This window comes from Pangasianodon hypophthalmus, chromosome 5 (assembly GCF_027358585.1).
Source record: "Pangasianodon hypophthalmus isolate fPanHyp1 chromosome 5, fPanHyp1.pri, whole genome shotgun sequence".
Classification (NCBI taxonomy): Eukaryota; Metazoa; Chordata; class Actinopteri; order Siluriformes; family Pangasiidae; genus Pangasianodon; species Pangasianodon hypophthalmus.
In genome coordinates, this window is record NC_069714.1 from 23,039,289 (window position 1) to 23,055,132 (window position 15,844).

Consider the following 15,844-nt stretch of genomic DNA (forward strand, 5'->3'; position numbering starts at 1 on the left):
GGAGAGGATGGGTAGGAGGTGGAGAGGATGATGAGTGATCCACATACAGGATTAATCCACATAAGGATTAAGTGTAAGGAAAGAAAGAAAAAAATTTCAAATGGTAAGAAATCAAAGGTAACAAATGTATTTTTTTAAGAGAGAGAGAAAAAAAACTAATCAGTATAAAAATTTTAAATAAGTCTTATCTAAAAGTACTATCTAGAAGCTTAGTAATACTCTAAAATACTCATGGTGCTGATACCATAATGGCTACCATGTAATAGCACTGATCCCACTGATACCATAATTGATATTCCTCAATTTAGTTAATTTAAAGCAGTAGTAATCCTAGCAGTATAAGTCATGGATAAGCCCCCTAGTACATGCCATGTGTCACTCCAAGACACAAGCTAAATCTGACCTTTTTATGTGATGAATACAAGCAGTAATTGTTCTGATAAGCAGAAGCCTCTGTGCTGCTTGGGAAGTGTGTCAATTGTAACCGCTAAGTGCATGCAAATGCAGTGAAAGATCTTAAGGAAGCCCCAAAGAATCCTATACTCCTCAGTAGCCACTTGCTTTTGAGCCATATTTGTCTCTATTGTCAACACAGGTCATATCATCATAATAAAACACAAGCGTGGCTGGTTTTCACAATTGGTCTGAGGTTATATGCTGCCTTCCAGAAACATTAGCTCAGCTCAGAGGGTAGGTATGTGAATAGAGCATGTTTGGTAGAGAAATCTTCAATAGAGAAATCTTTGAACTATCAGTGCTGACATATAGAAGTCATTTTATTAGGGTCTGCTTTTTATTAGGGTCTGCTTTTCAAACACAGGCTCAATCTTATCCTTGTGGCCTGGAGACCTTACTCACTAGAGTACTTATTAAACAAGCAGTATGAAATCTGTCACATTTTAACTGGCACACCACTAGGGGGCAACTGTGTACCTAGATGAAGCTACATTTCCTGTTAATATGGAGCTTGGAAAAATGTTGTCTTAGTATATAGCCATCATTTAGTTACCTTTAGTCTCCTGGGCTCTGAGACTTTATATAATAACTGTAGATTAGCTTTCTTATCTTTGTTCAGTGATACAAATACTAGAAAACTTCAGCATGTTCTCCAAATGCATTGCAGTGTGAGCATTCAATTGATTATGTCTTTACCATAAACTGATCTTTAAGGTGGTGTGTTTTGGACAAAACACCTGTGCAAGGCTGCAGTGGCAGAGTTTTAAGAACTACAGCTGCATTGTACAAATGCAATGTTCTGGCAAAGCATGTCTGTGTATCCACGGTGTAGAAACAAGGCCTGAGATGAGAGCTCAAGCCAGCAACACTTCACACAATGCTTTCTTTGTGATCTCACTGAGTTTGTCAACGCCAACGTACAAATGCTGAAGAAAGACATGGATGGGTGTGCCTTTCGAAGTAGTGTTATTCAATTTGTGAATGTTCCCTAAAAAAACTGGAAAACCACAAAAACAACGCATGTGGGTTCTATGATTTGTATAATTTGATTTTATATTTTTTTGTTTTACAGTCTGTATTTCATATTTTAAAGTTGCAAACTATCTTCTGTTTCTGTATTTTTATGTTAGTCCCCAATGTGTTTCTCAGGACCTAAATAGACCTTTACAATTTAATTGTATGATTAATGAGAAACAAAATATGTTAGCTTACCTGCAACACGGTGAGCAACAAGCCCTTCCAGGTTGTGGTTTTCGTTCTCAGGTTCAGCCTGTCCAGGGAGCGGGGAGGAGGTTGTGTAACTCCTGAAGGGGGCAGTGTGTGAGCTGGCCTCTGGAGGATCAGGAAACTGAGAGGCTGTGCTGGGGGGATAAGTGTTAAGGGGCTTAAGCTCCAGACTGCTAACTGTAGGAGAGGGTCCAGAAGATTGGATCAGACCAGCAGGATCTGGAACTGAGGGATGGCATGGAACTGCTGACCTCTGAGGACTTCTCAGAGAGGGTTCTGTAAGTTGGGACTGCAATGTAGATGGAGCTTTTTGGGCAGGGGAGGTATGTTGCTGGGGCTGTGAGTATTCAATCATTGAATGTATAGCAGTATCAGCCTGATAGGAAGGTCGAGCCTGTGTCTGGGAGAAGGATGGCTGGGTTGTGATCACAGTGCCTTCACCAGAAGGGGCACTGTAGGACTTGGGAACTTGCATATGAGCAGGATCCAAGTCCAGCATGAGCAGATTGAGAGCCTCAATGGATTGTTCAATTTCATTCTGAGAAGGAGCTTTAGGGAACTCGGGCAGACTGTGGCTCTGGAGTGCAGGGCTGAAGTGTACCCCATCTACAACTGGTTCCTCTGGAACACCAAACTGGTGCCAGACGTTAAGCCCCCGCTGCACGGCATCTCTGCTGCTGGTGGTACGTGCTGGAGCTTTGGGCATGAGCATCTGTTCGGTGTTGGGTGTCGCTCCAAAAGACTGTGAGCGACAGATGCCTCCATTGTGGCTGGCATAACTGCTGGATGGTAGCTCTGAGTTGCCCAGACTCTCCTGAGTTTCAGGGGAAGAGCCGTAAAGTAGTGTTACAGGTTCTGTCTCTTTTCCATGCCCGCTTCCCTCCAAGTAGGGCACTCCCTGCCCATTGATCACTGTCTCAGGTTGGTAGTACAGGTCAGCCGGAGTGGCTCGACCCTCAAGCGAGGACAGAGTACCCAGGCTGTCCACACTGTTGCCTTCTTGGCTGTTGGGCAAGTCATCATCCAGGATGTCTGTCTCCCTATCTATGCTGTTGTGTCCATTAACATGGACCTGAGCTGGAACCAAGTGGAGGATACCACCTCCACCTCCTCCCCCATGGCTATTTTGGTAACCTGGCTGGTGCATGGGAGCCTCCAGGCCACTGAGCAGTTGCTCCAGCTCTTGCTTCTCCTCTGGACTGAGGGGCTGACTGGGCTGCTGGATCACCGGCACTGCCTGCTGGGCAGTTTCATCAGTGCGATCAGTCTTAATGGAGGCTGTTGAGTTTCCAGAGTCACTGCTAACAGACAGAGCGTGGTCCACTGGGGCAGGAGTGTGTTCGACAATGGGCTCGACTGCTGCGGGAAGGCCGTTAGCTGTAGCATCCACGGACTCTTTCTTACGGACTTTAGCATAGAGGCTACCATCCAGAGGACCTTGCATGTGAATGACGTCTGTAAAGAAAAATGATGCTGTCAGTATTTATATATGGGTCAAGTCCAACCACCAAGTGTGCCACAAATATCTAGTTGTACCTCTTTTTTTATTTATATATGAAGGTTGAGCAACTGCAAACATATGAACATTTTGTATGTTTATACAAGAAACACCTGCATGCAATACTTATTGTATATTGATCCAGGATTATTATGTCATCCAGAATGGGACATAAAATTAACAAGAGTGAGTCACTGATTGTTTACTATCCAGAATATTAAATATGAGTAGCCAGCATTCATTTTCACTGGTTTGATTGATTGTACCATGGTCCTACCATAGCAGACATAGACACACCCCTGGAATATGATTCAACAACATCTTCCCTGGAGACACTGCTTATCCAAAGCTCTGACTCACCTGTGGAAAAACAGTCTCAAACTAAATGTTGGAGGCATTTCCTGCCTTCTTGGAACTGAAACATCACTGCCTACATCATCTCACTTGCACACTGGCTTGGGCAGCTGGAAAGTCCATTTATCTGCAGCTCTAACAATGAATATTTTGTTTTCTTGAGGACAAGCTTCACCATAAGTGATGTTGGACATTGACCTTCTAAATCTGATGAGCCACTGCTTACTCTGCAGTATCAGCACTCTTTTTGCTTCGCATAGTCATTGTAGGTGTAATAAGAAATTGATTCTCTGTTTTAATGCGCAATCTGTATCAGCAACCTTATACCTGCTCTTTTATAACTCTAATGCTAGAGTTACCTGCCACTTTTTGTTCTGTTCCATGACATATAAAGCAAATAGAAAAAGCCATTACAACTGAATGGGACAGTTTTTCAACCATTGGATGTGAAATATGGGTATGCATATGAAGCCTGAAAATGAGGCATGTACCCAACTATATACTGTGACCTGAGGTACTCATACAGGCCACCTTACTAAACTGTAATGAAGCTATAGTACTATGTACAAACTGGTAAAAGAAAATGGTAAAAATAAAAAATCCAGAATCTCATAATCTTTCACTTTCCTTGCATTCCAAAGACGCAATCTGGCTTCCCATGAATAGATGTTATTATGGGCATCGCCAATGTCAATTTCAATTCAACCCTTACAGGAGCCTGACCTCAAAATATTCATATCAATTTGAATGAGGAAGATTTGGTTTGAATTCATCCAAATAAAATGGTAAGAAAAAGTATGAACATTAGCCCTGCCTCGACCTTAACCTTACCCTAAGTACCTCTTCATAATGAATCGAGTTGTACAAATTTGAAGGCATGAGTCATTTTTTCATCAATTCTTGGTGGAAGACCAATTATGTCCCTACAAAAGTATTCTTTAAAGCATAGGTTCCCAATCTTTATCCAAAAGAACCTCCTGTCTTGCACATTTTAGTATTTTCCGTGCTTTAACACACCCATTTCAACTCAGGAATGGCTGTTAATTAGCAAATTGCTTGGATCAGGTGTGTTAGAGCACTGAAAAAAAAACACTAAAATGTGCAGGGAAAGGGGTTCTTCAGGACCAGGGTTGGGAACCTGTGCTTTAAAGAATACAAGTGCTGCTTATTTATTAGTCTCTGTTATGGTTTCTCAAATGAACTATCAATATTTTTTGCAGAAACCGTCATTATGGCTTCTTATTTCATTTCAGTGTAATCATTTTCAAAATCTGCTCTTTTACCACAAAAGCTGCACTATTCAGACACACTTTCACATGCGCAATGTTTTACCAATGTACAACTCAAGGGCCTTTCCAAACTTATTGGCTGAAAGTAGCAGTTAGCTTTGTCTTAATCAGCGCAGGCTTAATGCCAGCACTTCCCTTTAATAGCCAACACTGGAAAAAGTGAGCCTTTTCCCTCATCACCCATACTTTCCCCTTAACTAGAAAAGCTCCAAAACCCATTCGTGAGTGTTTCCAGCTTGTTGAGAAGCAAAGTTCTCAATGCAGGGGCAATACACTCATCAGAAAGCTGACATCACATCAACAACAACAACACATCATGCATAACTCTGCACTAAGTAAAAGTTAAACTGTGACATTTGCTAAGGAAGCTAAGACAAGTTCTCATATTTTATTTACACCTAAATACATCCTTATGACTTAATAGTGTCATGTGAAGACCTGATGCAGTCAGAATCTTCATATGACACTCAGCCTTTACAGATGGAAGGAGTTAAAAAGTTAAAAAAGGAACTGCCTTCTATTTCAGCATGCATTTTATCACCTATTTACATGCACCTGTGATCTGCCATCATTCCTATATTAGACATCAACATCCTCCCATCCCAATCATCAACCGTATTAATAGAAGGATGCTAACACATGTTAGGAGAGGTAATTAGTGTTCATAATACTAGAGGAACACAGAAATGCTAACAACCTTTCCCTACCTGTTGAGGTGTCCCAGTCTGCAGGTTCTATGTAATTTCTTATCACTTTATGAGCTGCAGTGTTCGTCTTCTATAATGTTCCACTAACTGAACATTAGTGAGCTGTAGAGGGGGAGTTACTTTGGCTCACCCCGCAGACTCCTCCCACTAAGGCCACCAGACTGATTCTGACACACTCCAGTAGAGACGCCCTATAATGGACTGCCTGTCTCTCACTCTCTTTCACTCTCTGTCTCTCATGCTCTCTTTCTGTTTTCTGTAACCAGACTGTGATGGGTGTGATTTTATCCTGTGCCAGAAGAGGAACTGATGTCTAATGCCATGACATCATATAAAGCCTTTCTCTGCCCCTCTGTCTTTTCTCTCACTTTCACTTACTCAAACTCTCTTGTTCCGTAAGTAATACCCTATACCAGACTTGGACATGGAATCAAAAGTAGACAAGCCTAAATTAAATTACATGCGTAACTAAATGCATACCTTCCCCAAACACACACACACACACACACACATACCCTTACAGACCCTCAGTGCATTAACCACACATACCCAGGCAGTGATGGAAAGAAAGATCACTAACTGAGAACAGGGAAAAAGAAAACCAGAAACAAGGGCAAATCATGGGAAATACAACAAGAATAATGTGAGTTTATGTGTAGATGAGTGTCTCCATATTGTTTGGATCATATAATATTGGGAATGACATGACCCCTCTTCAATACATCATACAGTGCAGACCTGATCTTGCGGCAGAACTAACCGCTCCTGCATGGACTCCGTTTCTGAGCCAGTTGGCTGTTTATAGGACAGTCTGGCCTGCACACCATGGAAAAGTTCTTCCCATTCAGCCATGTTAAAAAAGTGAACAAAAGCATTCCTTTTTTTAAAAAAAGGAATGCCACTTGCAGCGAGGGAAAGAGAGAATCAGAAAACATCATAAACTGCTTTTAAAATGAAATCGTTTAAACCAAGGCCACTACCTTTGCATCAGTGTCGTCTGGTTTGATGAAAGACACACACCAAGCCAACACTTTACACTGCATTAGAAGAGTTCTACTATGCAAACAGTTGCGTGAACAGAGCTACACAACCAGATACTTTTAGCTGTTTTTTTTTTTTTGACTGCTGTCCTTAAATTCCCCAAGACACAACACTTTCCTGCTAGATCCCTACACAAAGCTAATATGATTCATTTAATTGACGCCTTGATGGATGATTCTGGAGTTAAGTCAGGTGGGATGCAACAATAGTGTGTAGTTTTGGGCACTGAGAAACACTGCATAGATTAAGTCTCAACTCACAACATGAGCTTATAAGGATAAACATATGATGAATGCTTTCAGATGAATACTTTAAATATGAATTTCTCGCCTACAGGTAATGGTTTCCAGGGGAGTTCCACTGTATTCAGCTCACTGTTGGCTTATGAACAGAAAAGCTGTGGGCTATTTTGAACACTATATGAAACTTAGATTCAGCCATAACAATGATTTACAAGTGCAGTAAAGGAACCCTCTGTGTGTACCTACATGACTGTGTAGAGAGATTTCTGCTGTTTTTTTTTCCTTTTTCAATCTTAACAGCCAGCAGGCAGAACAGTATCTGCTTTAACATTAATTCATTGATGTCCGTTGATGGCTAGTCAATGGCTGAACCATTAAAGCACCCTTGATCTCAAACACTAAAGCTTAGGCAGTTCTCAAGGACTTGATGCTGGCTGTTATCCAAACTCCATCAGGACAATGCCTTCGATTCTGTCCAAGTCCAAAACCAAGGACAGAACATGTCAGTCTCTTATACTGTCCTATATGGAAAGCAAGTAAACAGGATAATCTCAAACACCAAGTAATAACATAGCTTTCAGAAACATGTATCTTATGAACTGTTTTAACAAGTATTGCAGTGTTGTAACAACTGTGTGATGAAACTGGGGCCTTAAAATGAGAGTAAAGGAATTTTTACTAAAGAAAAGTGTAGCACAACTTGCAATATATCATGTCAGCATGATAATTCAATGCATACACACACAGAAGCCCCACTGCAGAAGTACACAAGCTAAAATGTTTCCTGCAGTGACTGCAAACAGCACAGTGCTCTCTGTTATACGAGCTAATTATTATGGGTTAAGTAAGGCATAAGGAATGCCAACAGGTCCCTTGAGATGAGTTAATTTACATCTCAGTGCAAAGTGGCAGGAAGTCTGGGGGGGTCCTACAACTCCATGCCCCCAGGAGGACAGACACAGTCCTGAGTTATGACACATATAATGCTTTGATAGTTGCAGACATGCTATACCTGGAATAGTCCACACACTGGTCATAAGCAAAGTATCTATGAACAGTGGCCGGCATAATTATTGATACCCTTCCAAAAAATGAATGCTGTGATTGTATAAAATAAACACACAATAATTAACACTTTCTATTCAAACAATAGAAACAGGATTTCTTACAAAACACATTCATTAACTACTACTTTTTAAATAATAGTATTTTCTCTAAAAATACATGTGCCACAATGACTGACAACCCCTAACACCCCTTTTGCACCCTAAATATTTAAAAATACATGCAAACAAATTAATTAATCTTGTTTAGATATGTGGTGGATTTTGGGAACACTGGATACAAGGTGGAAATACACCCTGGATGGGACACCAGTCCAACACAGGGCACCATGCACATACGCAATCACAGAAACTGTAAAACTGCACACAAACAGTAACCCAAGCTCAGGATCAAACCGGAGACCTTGGAGCTGTGAGGTGGCAATGCTGCTCCCCATGCTACCCACAAACAAAATGTTAATCCCAAAAAACCTTTTAAAATTATTTTTCATTTATTCTCAGTCCCCTAGAACTTGTTTATTTAACCATGTCCGATTTTCCTGTTTGCACACACGTAAATTCCCTTTGTCATCCATTACCACAGGAAGAAAACAAAAATTACTTTCAACACAGAAGAGACAAATGGTTGTTGACCTGCATAAATCAGGTAATGGATATAAAAAATACATAAGCAATTAAACACCATTAAGAACAATTACGGCCATTACAAAAAGTTTCACATGTCTGAAACAGTTGGAAATTTGCCAGGAATTGGACCCATTGGTGCAGGAGAGAAAAAGAGACAGATAATAATAATTACATGTGCAGTACACTAAACCCGTGCAATAATTACATGTGCAATACACTAAACCAGTGCATTAATTAAATGTGCAACACCCTAAATCAGCACAATAATTGCATGTGCAACACACCAAACCAGCACCATAATTACATGTGCACTACACTAAACCAGTGCCATAATTACATGTGCACTACACTAAACCAGTGCCATAATTACATGTGCACTACACTAAACCAGTCTAAATATTACATGTGCACTACACTAAACCAGTCTAAATATTACATGTGCACTACACTAAACCACGCAAATATTACACGTGCAATACACTAAACCTGTGCAATAATTAGATGTGAAATACACTAAACCAGTGCAATAATTAAATATGCAATACATTAAATCATCACAATAATTGCATGTGCAATATACTAAACTAAACTAAACACTAAACAATAATGTGAATATAAGTGTGTATGTGACTGTATGCATGCATGTGTACAGTATATGTGTGTGTGTGTGTTTCTCTTATATTTTCTTTATGGTTAACAATATCTTTATGCTACTTATTCTATTGTATTTAGGAATTGTTGCACCAGAATTTCATTGTGCTGTGTACGATTACATTAATTCTACACTATTCTATTCTATTCTATTCTAAAGCTGTTTCATAGTATAGCAAGTATTATAATGCCAGAATCATGGTATTAAGAAGATAATCCTCCATTTCTGCATGTGTACTACAAGTGAACTTCATGCTGCTGGCTACGTTCTCATCAAGTGCACCTGAAAAGGGACCTGAGGAAACCGCAAAAGTGTCCGCACTGATACTTGTGGTATCATGTAACAATAAGCGCAGTAACAGTAAATCTGAGTGGGACAGTGATGGGACACAGAGGAGTACAGAAAAAAGAAATGCTTAAAGATATGGAATGCAAAATCATCCATTTGAAAATTTATTCTTAGGTCTATTTGAGTCGCTTCATAATCCAAATTAACACATTTGATTTTATTGTGTGCTGAAAAGAAGTGAAGAGCTGCCTGAAAGTCCTAGCATGACTCCAGACTCTGCAACTGCACTTTAAGCATTTAAGAAAAAATTTTTTTAAAAAAAACTGCAACCCAGAAGCATCCTGGCTCTTATCTCAACTCCGGCTGCCATAATAGCAGTTCTTAAGTACAGCACATTAAATATGCATTAAAGATGTTTTGGACCGTCCACTTTTACAGCAAGACATAAAAGTGTTCGAGGACTGCAGGATGAGAAAAATGGTCCACTGAGGCACAGTAAGGTCAGATATTCATCTAGTGGGAAGCATTGAATGTGGCTGTATCAGCAAAGCTAAGAAGACTCTTTGTGTTTATGCCACAGGACTGAAAAAAGGAAGATGGAGATGACTAAATCCGCCCTCTCTTGCCTTCCCACCATTCACCTTCTCAAAGGTCAAATACCACACCACATTTTGAGTAGCATTTTAGAGTGCGCTATCTTGAGGACACATTTATATGAAATAATCATAACTCTTACTGCTGTTTTAGCATGCAACTTTCTTCTGGCTGGACAATTTCTAGACCATCGGCAGTCTCTCAATACTGTATGATTTAAACTTGCCCTAGACTAAATGTTAATGCCGCATTCAGTGAAATATTATAGTAAATCATGCCAAAACCAAACTCTTCACATGCAGTGCTCCATGTGAGTCAAGTTTAAAGCCAAACATTTTATTAGCAATGACGTAGAGTGTCAGGAAAAGTAATCAAGCTCCACTCTAAGCACTGAAAAAAGACAGGGTATGCACGAAGCCACTCTTTGCTGGCATAGTGGCCAGCCGTGGTACTGTAGAGACCAAACATGGTAATTCCTCTCATAACATACCCCCCAACACACACACACACACACATCAGAGTGAAGCATCACATCAGTGAATGTCATGAAGTTTCTGTCTAAATCTGGTTGATTTTAATATTGTGGAAGTGGTTTAAGCTGGGCTGCACAGTGCGGCAATATTTCCCGTGTGAAAGAACTACAGAACCATTCTCGCTACTTGGTGTGTGTAATATTAAACAATATTTCCCATCTGCCAAAGCCATCTCCTTCTAGTCTAGTCATGCAAAGTGAGGAAAAAAAATGGCTACAGTGGATATTAGATTCAATGTCGCTGTCAATACTTGCAATTCTACCAAAATGAAACGTTCTTTCTATGAAACAGCATGGTGTCTCTCATGTGTGTCTCTCAATCCTCACAAATCAGACAAAGCTAGGATTATTGTTAGGATCAAGTTTTTCAGCCGTAACACAAATTGAACACAAATGAAAGGTGCTGGTTTTCTTGTGGTGTTTTAACGCAGGTGAAAATTAAAAAAAATATATATACGCATAAAAAAACTAATAATAATTTTAAAATAATAAAAATAAAAATAAAAGTCAACTTTTTGTTCATGGAGTGTAAATTATAAATATTTATATTCTGCCCATTTGTATTTTCTCATAGTTAAATGGCTAATTTATTTCTCAAATAGGAATGACCAGGTTTTTTTAGAAGTCTTACTTTAATTTTAATATGACTAGCATTGCCTCCGTCTTGCCAATTCATGACAATTCACACAATTTAAGGTGTAATAAAAGATATAAAAGTTAAAGTTAGATTTTGGGGAGTGGTTAGAGTTTGTTCCTTTTTATTTTACAACTTTATTCATATAAAATTAATTTTTTTTTTTTAAATTTTCAGAACATCATTTCTCATGAGACCAAGGGCATTCTTTATCAAGCGTGTATACGCAACATTTTGTCAAGGTATTCTTGTGCATGAGGTGTGTATATTTTAAAATTACTCCTGACCTGAAAGCCAATCACAGCTGCTGAGGATGGCCCCATATGAACAGCCTAAAGATCAGTGAGATTACTGTGGATGGTGCCACTTAGAAACCATAAAGGTGGCTTAGGACCTCAACTGCTACGAACAGTTTTGCACTCAAGTCTCCATCATTGAACATTTGATAACTTCAACAAAATAGACTTCATGTTAAAACTAAAATGAATTCAGAAATAACTTTGATGCTCATATCCATAAGTTGCTCATAAGTTCCTTGTTACACAGTTGCATTATATATATATATATATATATATATATATATATATATATATATATATATATAAAATATACACATGTGATCAGTGCGAATTTTCTAGTGCATACTAGAGGATCTTACGCACAGTATTAGAACTGAAAAGGCACAAGAACTGAAGAAACCATGATTTAAATCCCAGGTGGGCCAAAAGACTTCTCTGGAACACTGGCACCATCTTTTTTTATCTCTTACTCTTATGAAATCCAAGCCATCTGAGTGGCTGTGCAGTTATTAAATGCAGATTAAAGAAACTGTTTTCAACTGAAAGTGTATCTTGATGAAATAGCCACATTTAGATGTAGCCAAAGGACTGTATGTTCCACAGACATTTTGTAGAACAACTGAGATGTCTTTCTTTTCCCTGAAATAATTAATTCCTCATTTGCTTGTGAACCCAAATTCCATAAAACTTGGGCCCACTAAAATATTCCAGTATTTCAACTACCTGAGAGAACAGCAGTTAAAGAATTGCAATTAAAATTGAAGCTGAGGGCAACTCTGTAAATCTGCAAGACAATAACATAATTAGCTATAGGATCACTATTAAAATCACTTAGCATTTGGTTTTTGTCCCAGGACTACCTCACAAAACCAGTAAATACTAAAAGAGCAAGGCAATTTCTGGCACTTTGGATGCATTTCAGTTAAATTCAATATATTTAAGGTACAACTTGTACATGTCCCTAGGGTGTATGTTTAAGAAATGTACTATAAGTGTGATAACACTAGCTTTAACTACACACACAGTATCAGAGCAGTGATTGGTTAACAAATTCTCTATGGACTAGTCTATGAAAACTAATGGGAGGAGAATGGATGGAGCCAGAGACACAGTCTCATAAATATCAACACCACAGCCATCTGTTACAGGTCAGAGAAAGCTATTTAGGGAGACTATCTGACCCGTGCCGAGGTATGCTTAGAGGCCTGGAAAACATAAAGGAAACAAGACAATCGTGTATTATAAAGTCAGACAGGGAGAATGAGATCCTTTCCTTCTGTTGTCCTCCACCCACACTTACAGTTCCCATCAGACCTCTCAAAGGCTGAAGAGAAACATAATTACAGCAGCTGGAGAAATGGTGTAAGCTCAGAAGTAAATGTCAACCAAGCATGGGACTTTCTATGTTCCCCCAGCAGCACAAGTCAAAAAGGCTTTATACAGCTTTATTTCCACAAAATGTACTGGCTTCCAAGGTTGTCACTGCTCAGAAACTCTAACAAAGCCAATAAAGCACCCCTACGAAGCAAGTACACTGAACAAATAAGTTGCTGGGTCTGTTATATAGTAACAAGTCGAGCTGGCACATGTTTCAGTTGGTTCATCTACACTGTTGCACAACTCTCACTGTCTGGACTCAAAGCAATTTAATCTGTAAAACCCCAACTGATGAAGGCAGATTACGCTATTCAACAAAATAGGATAAAACCCTTATCATCTGTGTACACTAAGCAGTTCAATCTGCTATTTTCTCAGCAAACATGCAAGTCTGTGGCAGCTCTAAAATGCTTGTGTCACGCTCCATGTCCATAGCTGGACGGTTTACAAAGCAAATCATGTACATTAGAGTAGGGCAACTACATCGGCGTGTAATAGGTGAAATGACAGAGTAATTCTGCCAGAGGGCAAGCTCAAAGTCAAGCTGAGCGGGAAAAGCAAATGCACCCAGCTGATACAGGCACTCACTGCTCCCTGCCAGACCACCAGTCAGACTCCACATGTGTGCAAACCGAACAAATTGGTGACAATTCCCACTCTCGTGTCTGCAAAACAACCGTAAAAGTCAGATGGACCACACACATATCACATGCATCAACAAACGTCTTTCGGAGAGTCACGTCCATGAAGGAAATGTGCACCTATGGTATCATGTGTTAACAGGTGGAAACTATAAAATATTTGGCACCATGCTGACAGGTCTGTCTCTCTGTCAGAATGCTTGTTAAATGCCATGAGCTCAGAGTCTGTCTAGCATGTTCTGAACAATACAGCCTGTCAGAAAGGGTTAATGAGTATTTTAAAGCCTTTGCTTCTACATGTTTATTTTGATAATAAAGATCTCCTTTTACCAGCTATAAGAAGGGTTAATTAGATCCAATTCTGCTATGGACATATTTATATATGTAGGATCTGCTCTTACATGCACAGCTAACCACACAAACACAGCATAATGGTTTTCTGTGAAGCACAGCTGAACTTCAGCATTCAACACAAACACTGCGGTGTTCAAATAGCTGTTCTGAGACTTGAAAACTATTAGGAGCAGCGTTTAAAGACGTGTTAACCACATTCAATATAACTTTGTCAAAATCAGTCTGGCCTGTGATGGCTTGAAAAATATTTACCACTGTGTGGCTTTTCTGCTGTGGCAAAATGCTGTTAGGGTAGAAATGAGGCAATTATTGTACAATTACACAGCCCGAACTGTATACGCTAAAAACCTAGATAAACACACAGCTATATACAATACCTAAACTCAGATTACTTCTAATGTATGTTGGCCTGGGAAACTCTTCAGATGGAGAAATTTTGACATTTTTTTATTTTAAATATTGTATAAAAACTGCAGAGGAAAAAAAAAATCACAATTCTACTGAAAGATGCCAGCATACTGATGGTCTAAAAGCAACTCCTATGTATGGATCTAATTTAATTAATTTAACTTTCAATAAAATGTAAGTGTAGTGTAAAAAATGTCTATGTCTTTATTCATTGCCTATATTTCGACATTGTTTTAGGGAAACATATTTATGTTTACTTCTATCAGAAATGTTATAAAATAAAATGTTATAAACCCAATTTTCTTCAAAACCCCAAGTTTCCATCGGTTTTGTCTGTTTGCTAGAATTCAGTCACAGTGATGGGTTTTCCCGGACTCCCTCACGTACAGAACAGTCATTAAGTCATATTAGGTAAAAATGTAAAGTTGCAAATCAACAGAAATCAAAAAGCCACTATGTAAGTCATATTTCAACACTAAAAACTCTGATCTTATGATCAGGCTTGAACTTTAGTGCAGCTTTCTATGTGACACAAAACAGAGGGATGTGTGATATCATCCACGGTAACAACATATATAATAAAAAAAAGTTTTTTTTTAAAAAAAAAAGCATTAAAGTTCAAGGCCTACCTGTGGACAGACAGCATTCACTGGCTGATTATCCTTCAAAACAGGCCTTGTGTCTATTTCTAAGCACCAGCAAATCCGAGCTCCTGAAATGTGTGTAGTGAACAGAAGCTACTGCGTCACTCCTTCTCTAGTGACAGACAACAAAAAGGGCTTTGGTATCTGGAGAGGCTGGAGGAGTTGTCTATGGCTCCCTGACAGAGCCTGTCCGGTCTCATCTCCCCACCTCCACACTTTTCACACCCAGCCATTCGGAAAATGTCGTGACCATGGACTCTGGACAAATATGAGGCAAGCCATGGTAAACAAGACCCCAGTGGTCTCTTCTGTGAGCAAGGCCGTGAGATCTGGGGCACTTCATTGCATCTCTGGGAGAAACGGCAACCTCTTTTGCAGTCACGTCCTTACTCTCTCCCTTGGGCTAATTCAAGTTCCTAGTTTATAGCTCAGTTTATGTCTTTTATCTATTTTTTATCTGACTAATGAAAACTGTAAATAATCCATCTGGTTGCATATTATCATATGATCACAACTGCTTGTTTCATTACTGCATAAGAGGCTGGTGTAAGGAATTTCAGCTGTGGGTCACTGGGTCACATTTGGTAAAGTGCAGCTTCACACCACAGATGGAGACACTATCTGACAGTGAAGTGTGTGCTGTCAAACCCTAGCCTCTGAGGTCATCACAGACAGATGATAAGCAGCACATTACCTGCATTCAACATGTCAGTGGAGACAAAAACATTAACCTGTGTTATCCCACTCATTTGTAGACCACTCAACTGTAATTATGCCCCACTGGCCTGGAAAATAAGCTCCAACAGGCATAATATTTACTGTACATATGCAAGCTTCATACACTCTTCCTAAAGTGATGATTTTCCACCATTTTTAAAGTGAATAAAAACACTTTTTTCAGGACATACGTCATATG

The 15,844-nt window shown here is 39.4% G+C and overlaps 1 protein-coding gene across 14 annotated transcripts in view; it reads right to left on the reverse strand.

Annotated features, from left to right (window-relative positions):
• Positions 1-15,844, reverse strand: part of tns1b (tensin 1b) — a 209,655-nt gene that overhangs the window by 23,622 nt on the left and 170,189 nt on the right. For all 14 annotated transcript variants that reach the window (XM_026911046.3, XM_026910984.3, XM_026910978.3 and 11 more), the window contains one exon: positions 1,669-3,138. In XM_026911046.3, coding sequence (XP_026766847.2) covers positions 1,669-3,138 — 1,470 coding nt within the window. The remainder of the gene's footprint in view (positions 1-1,668; positions 3,139-15,844) is intronic.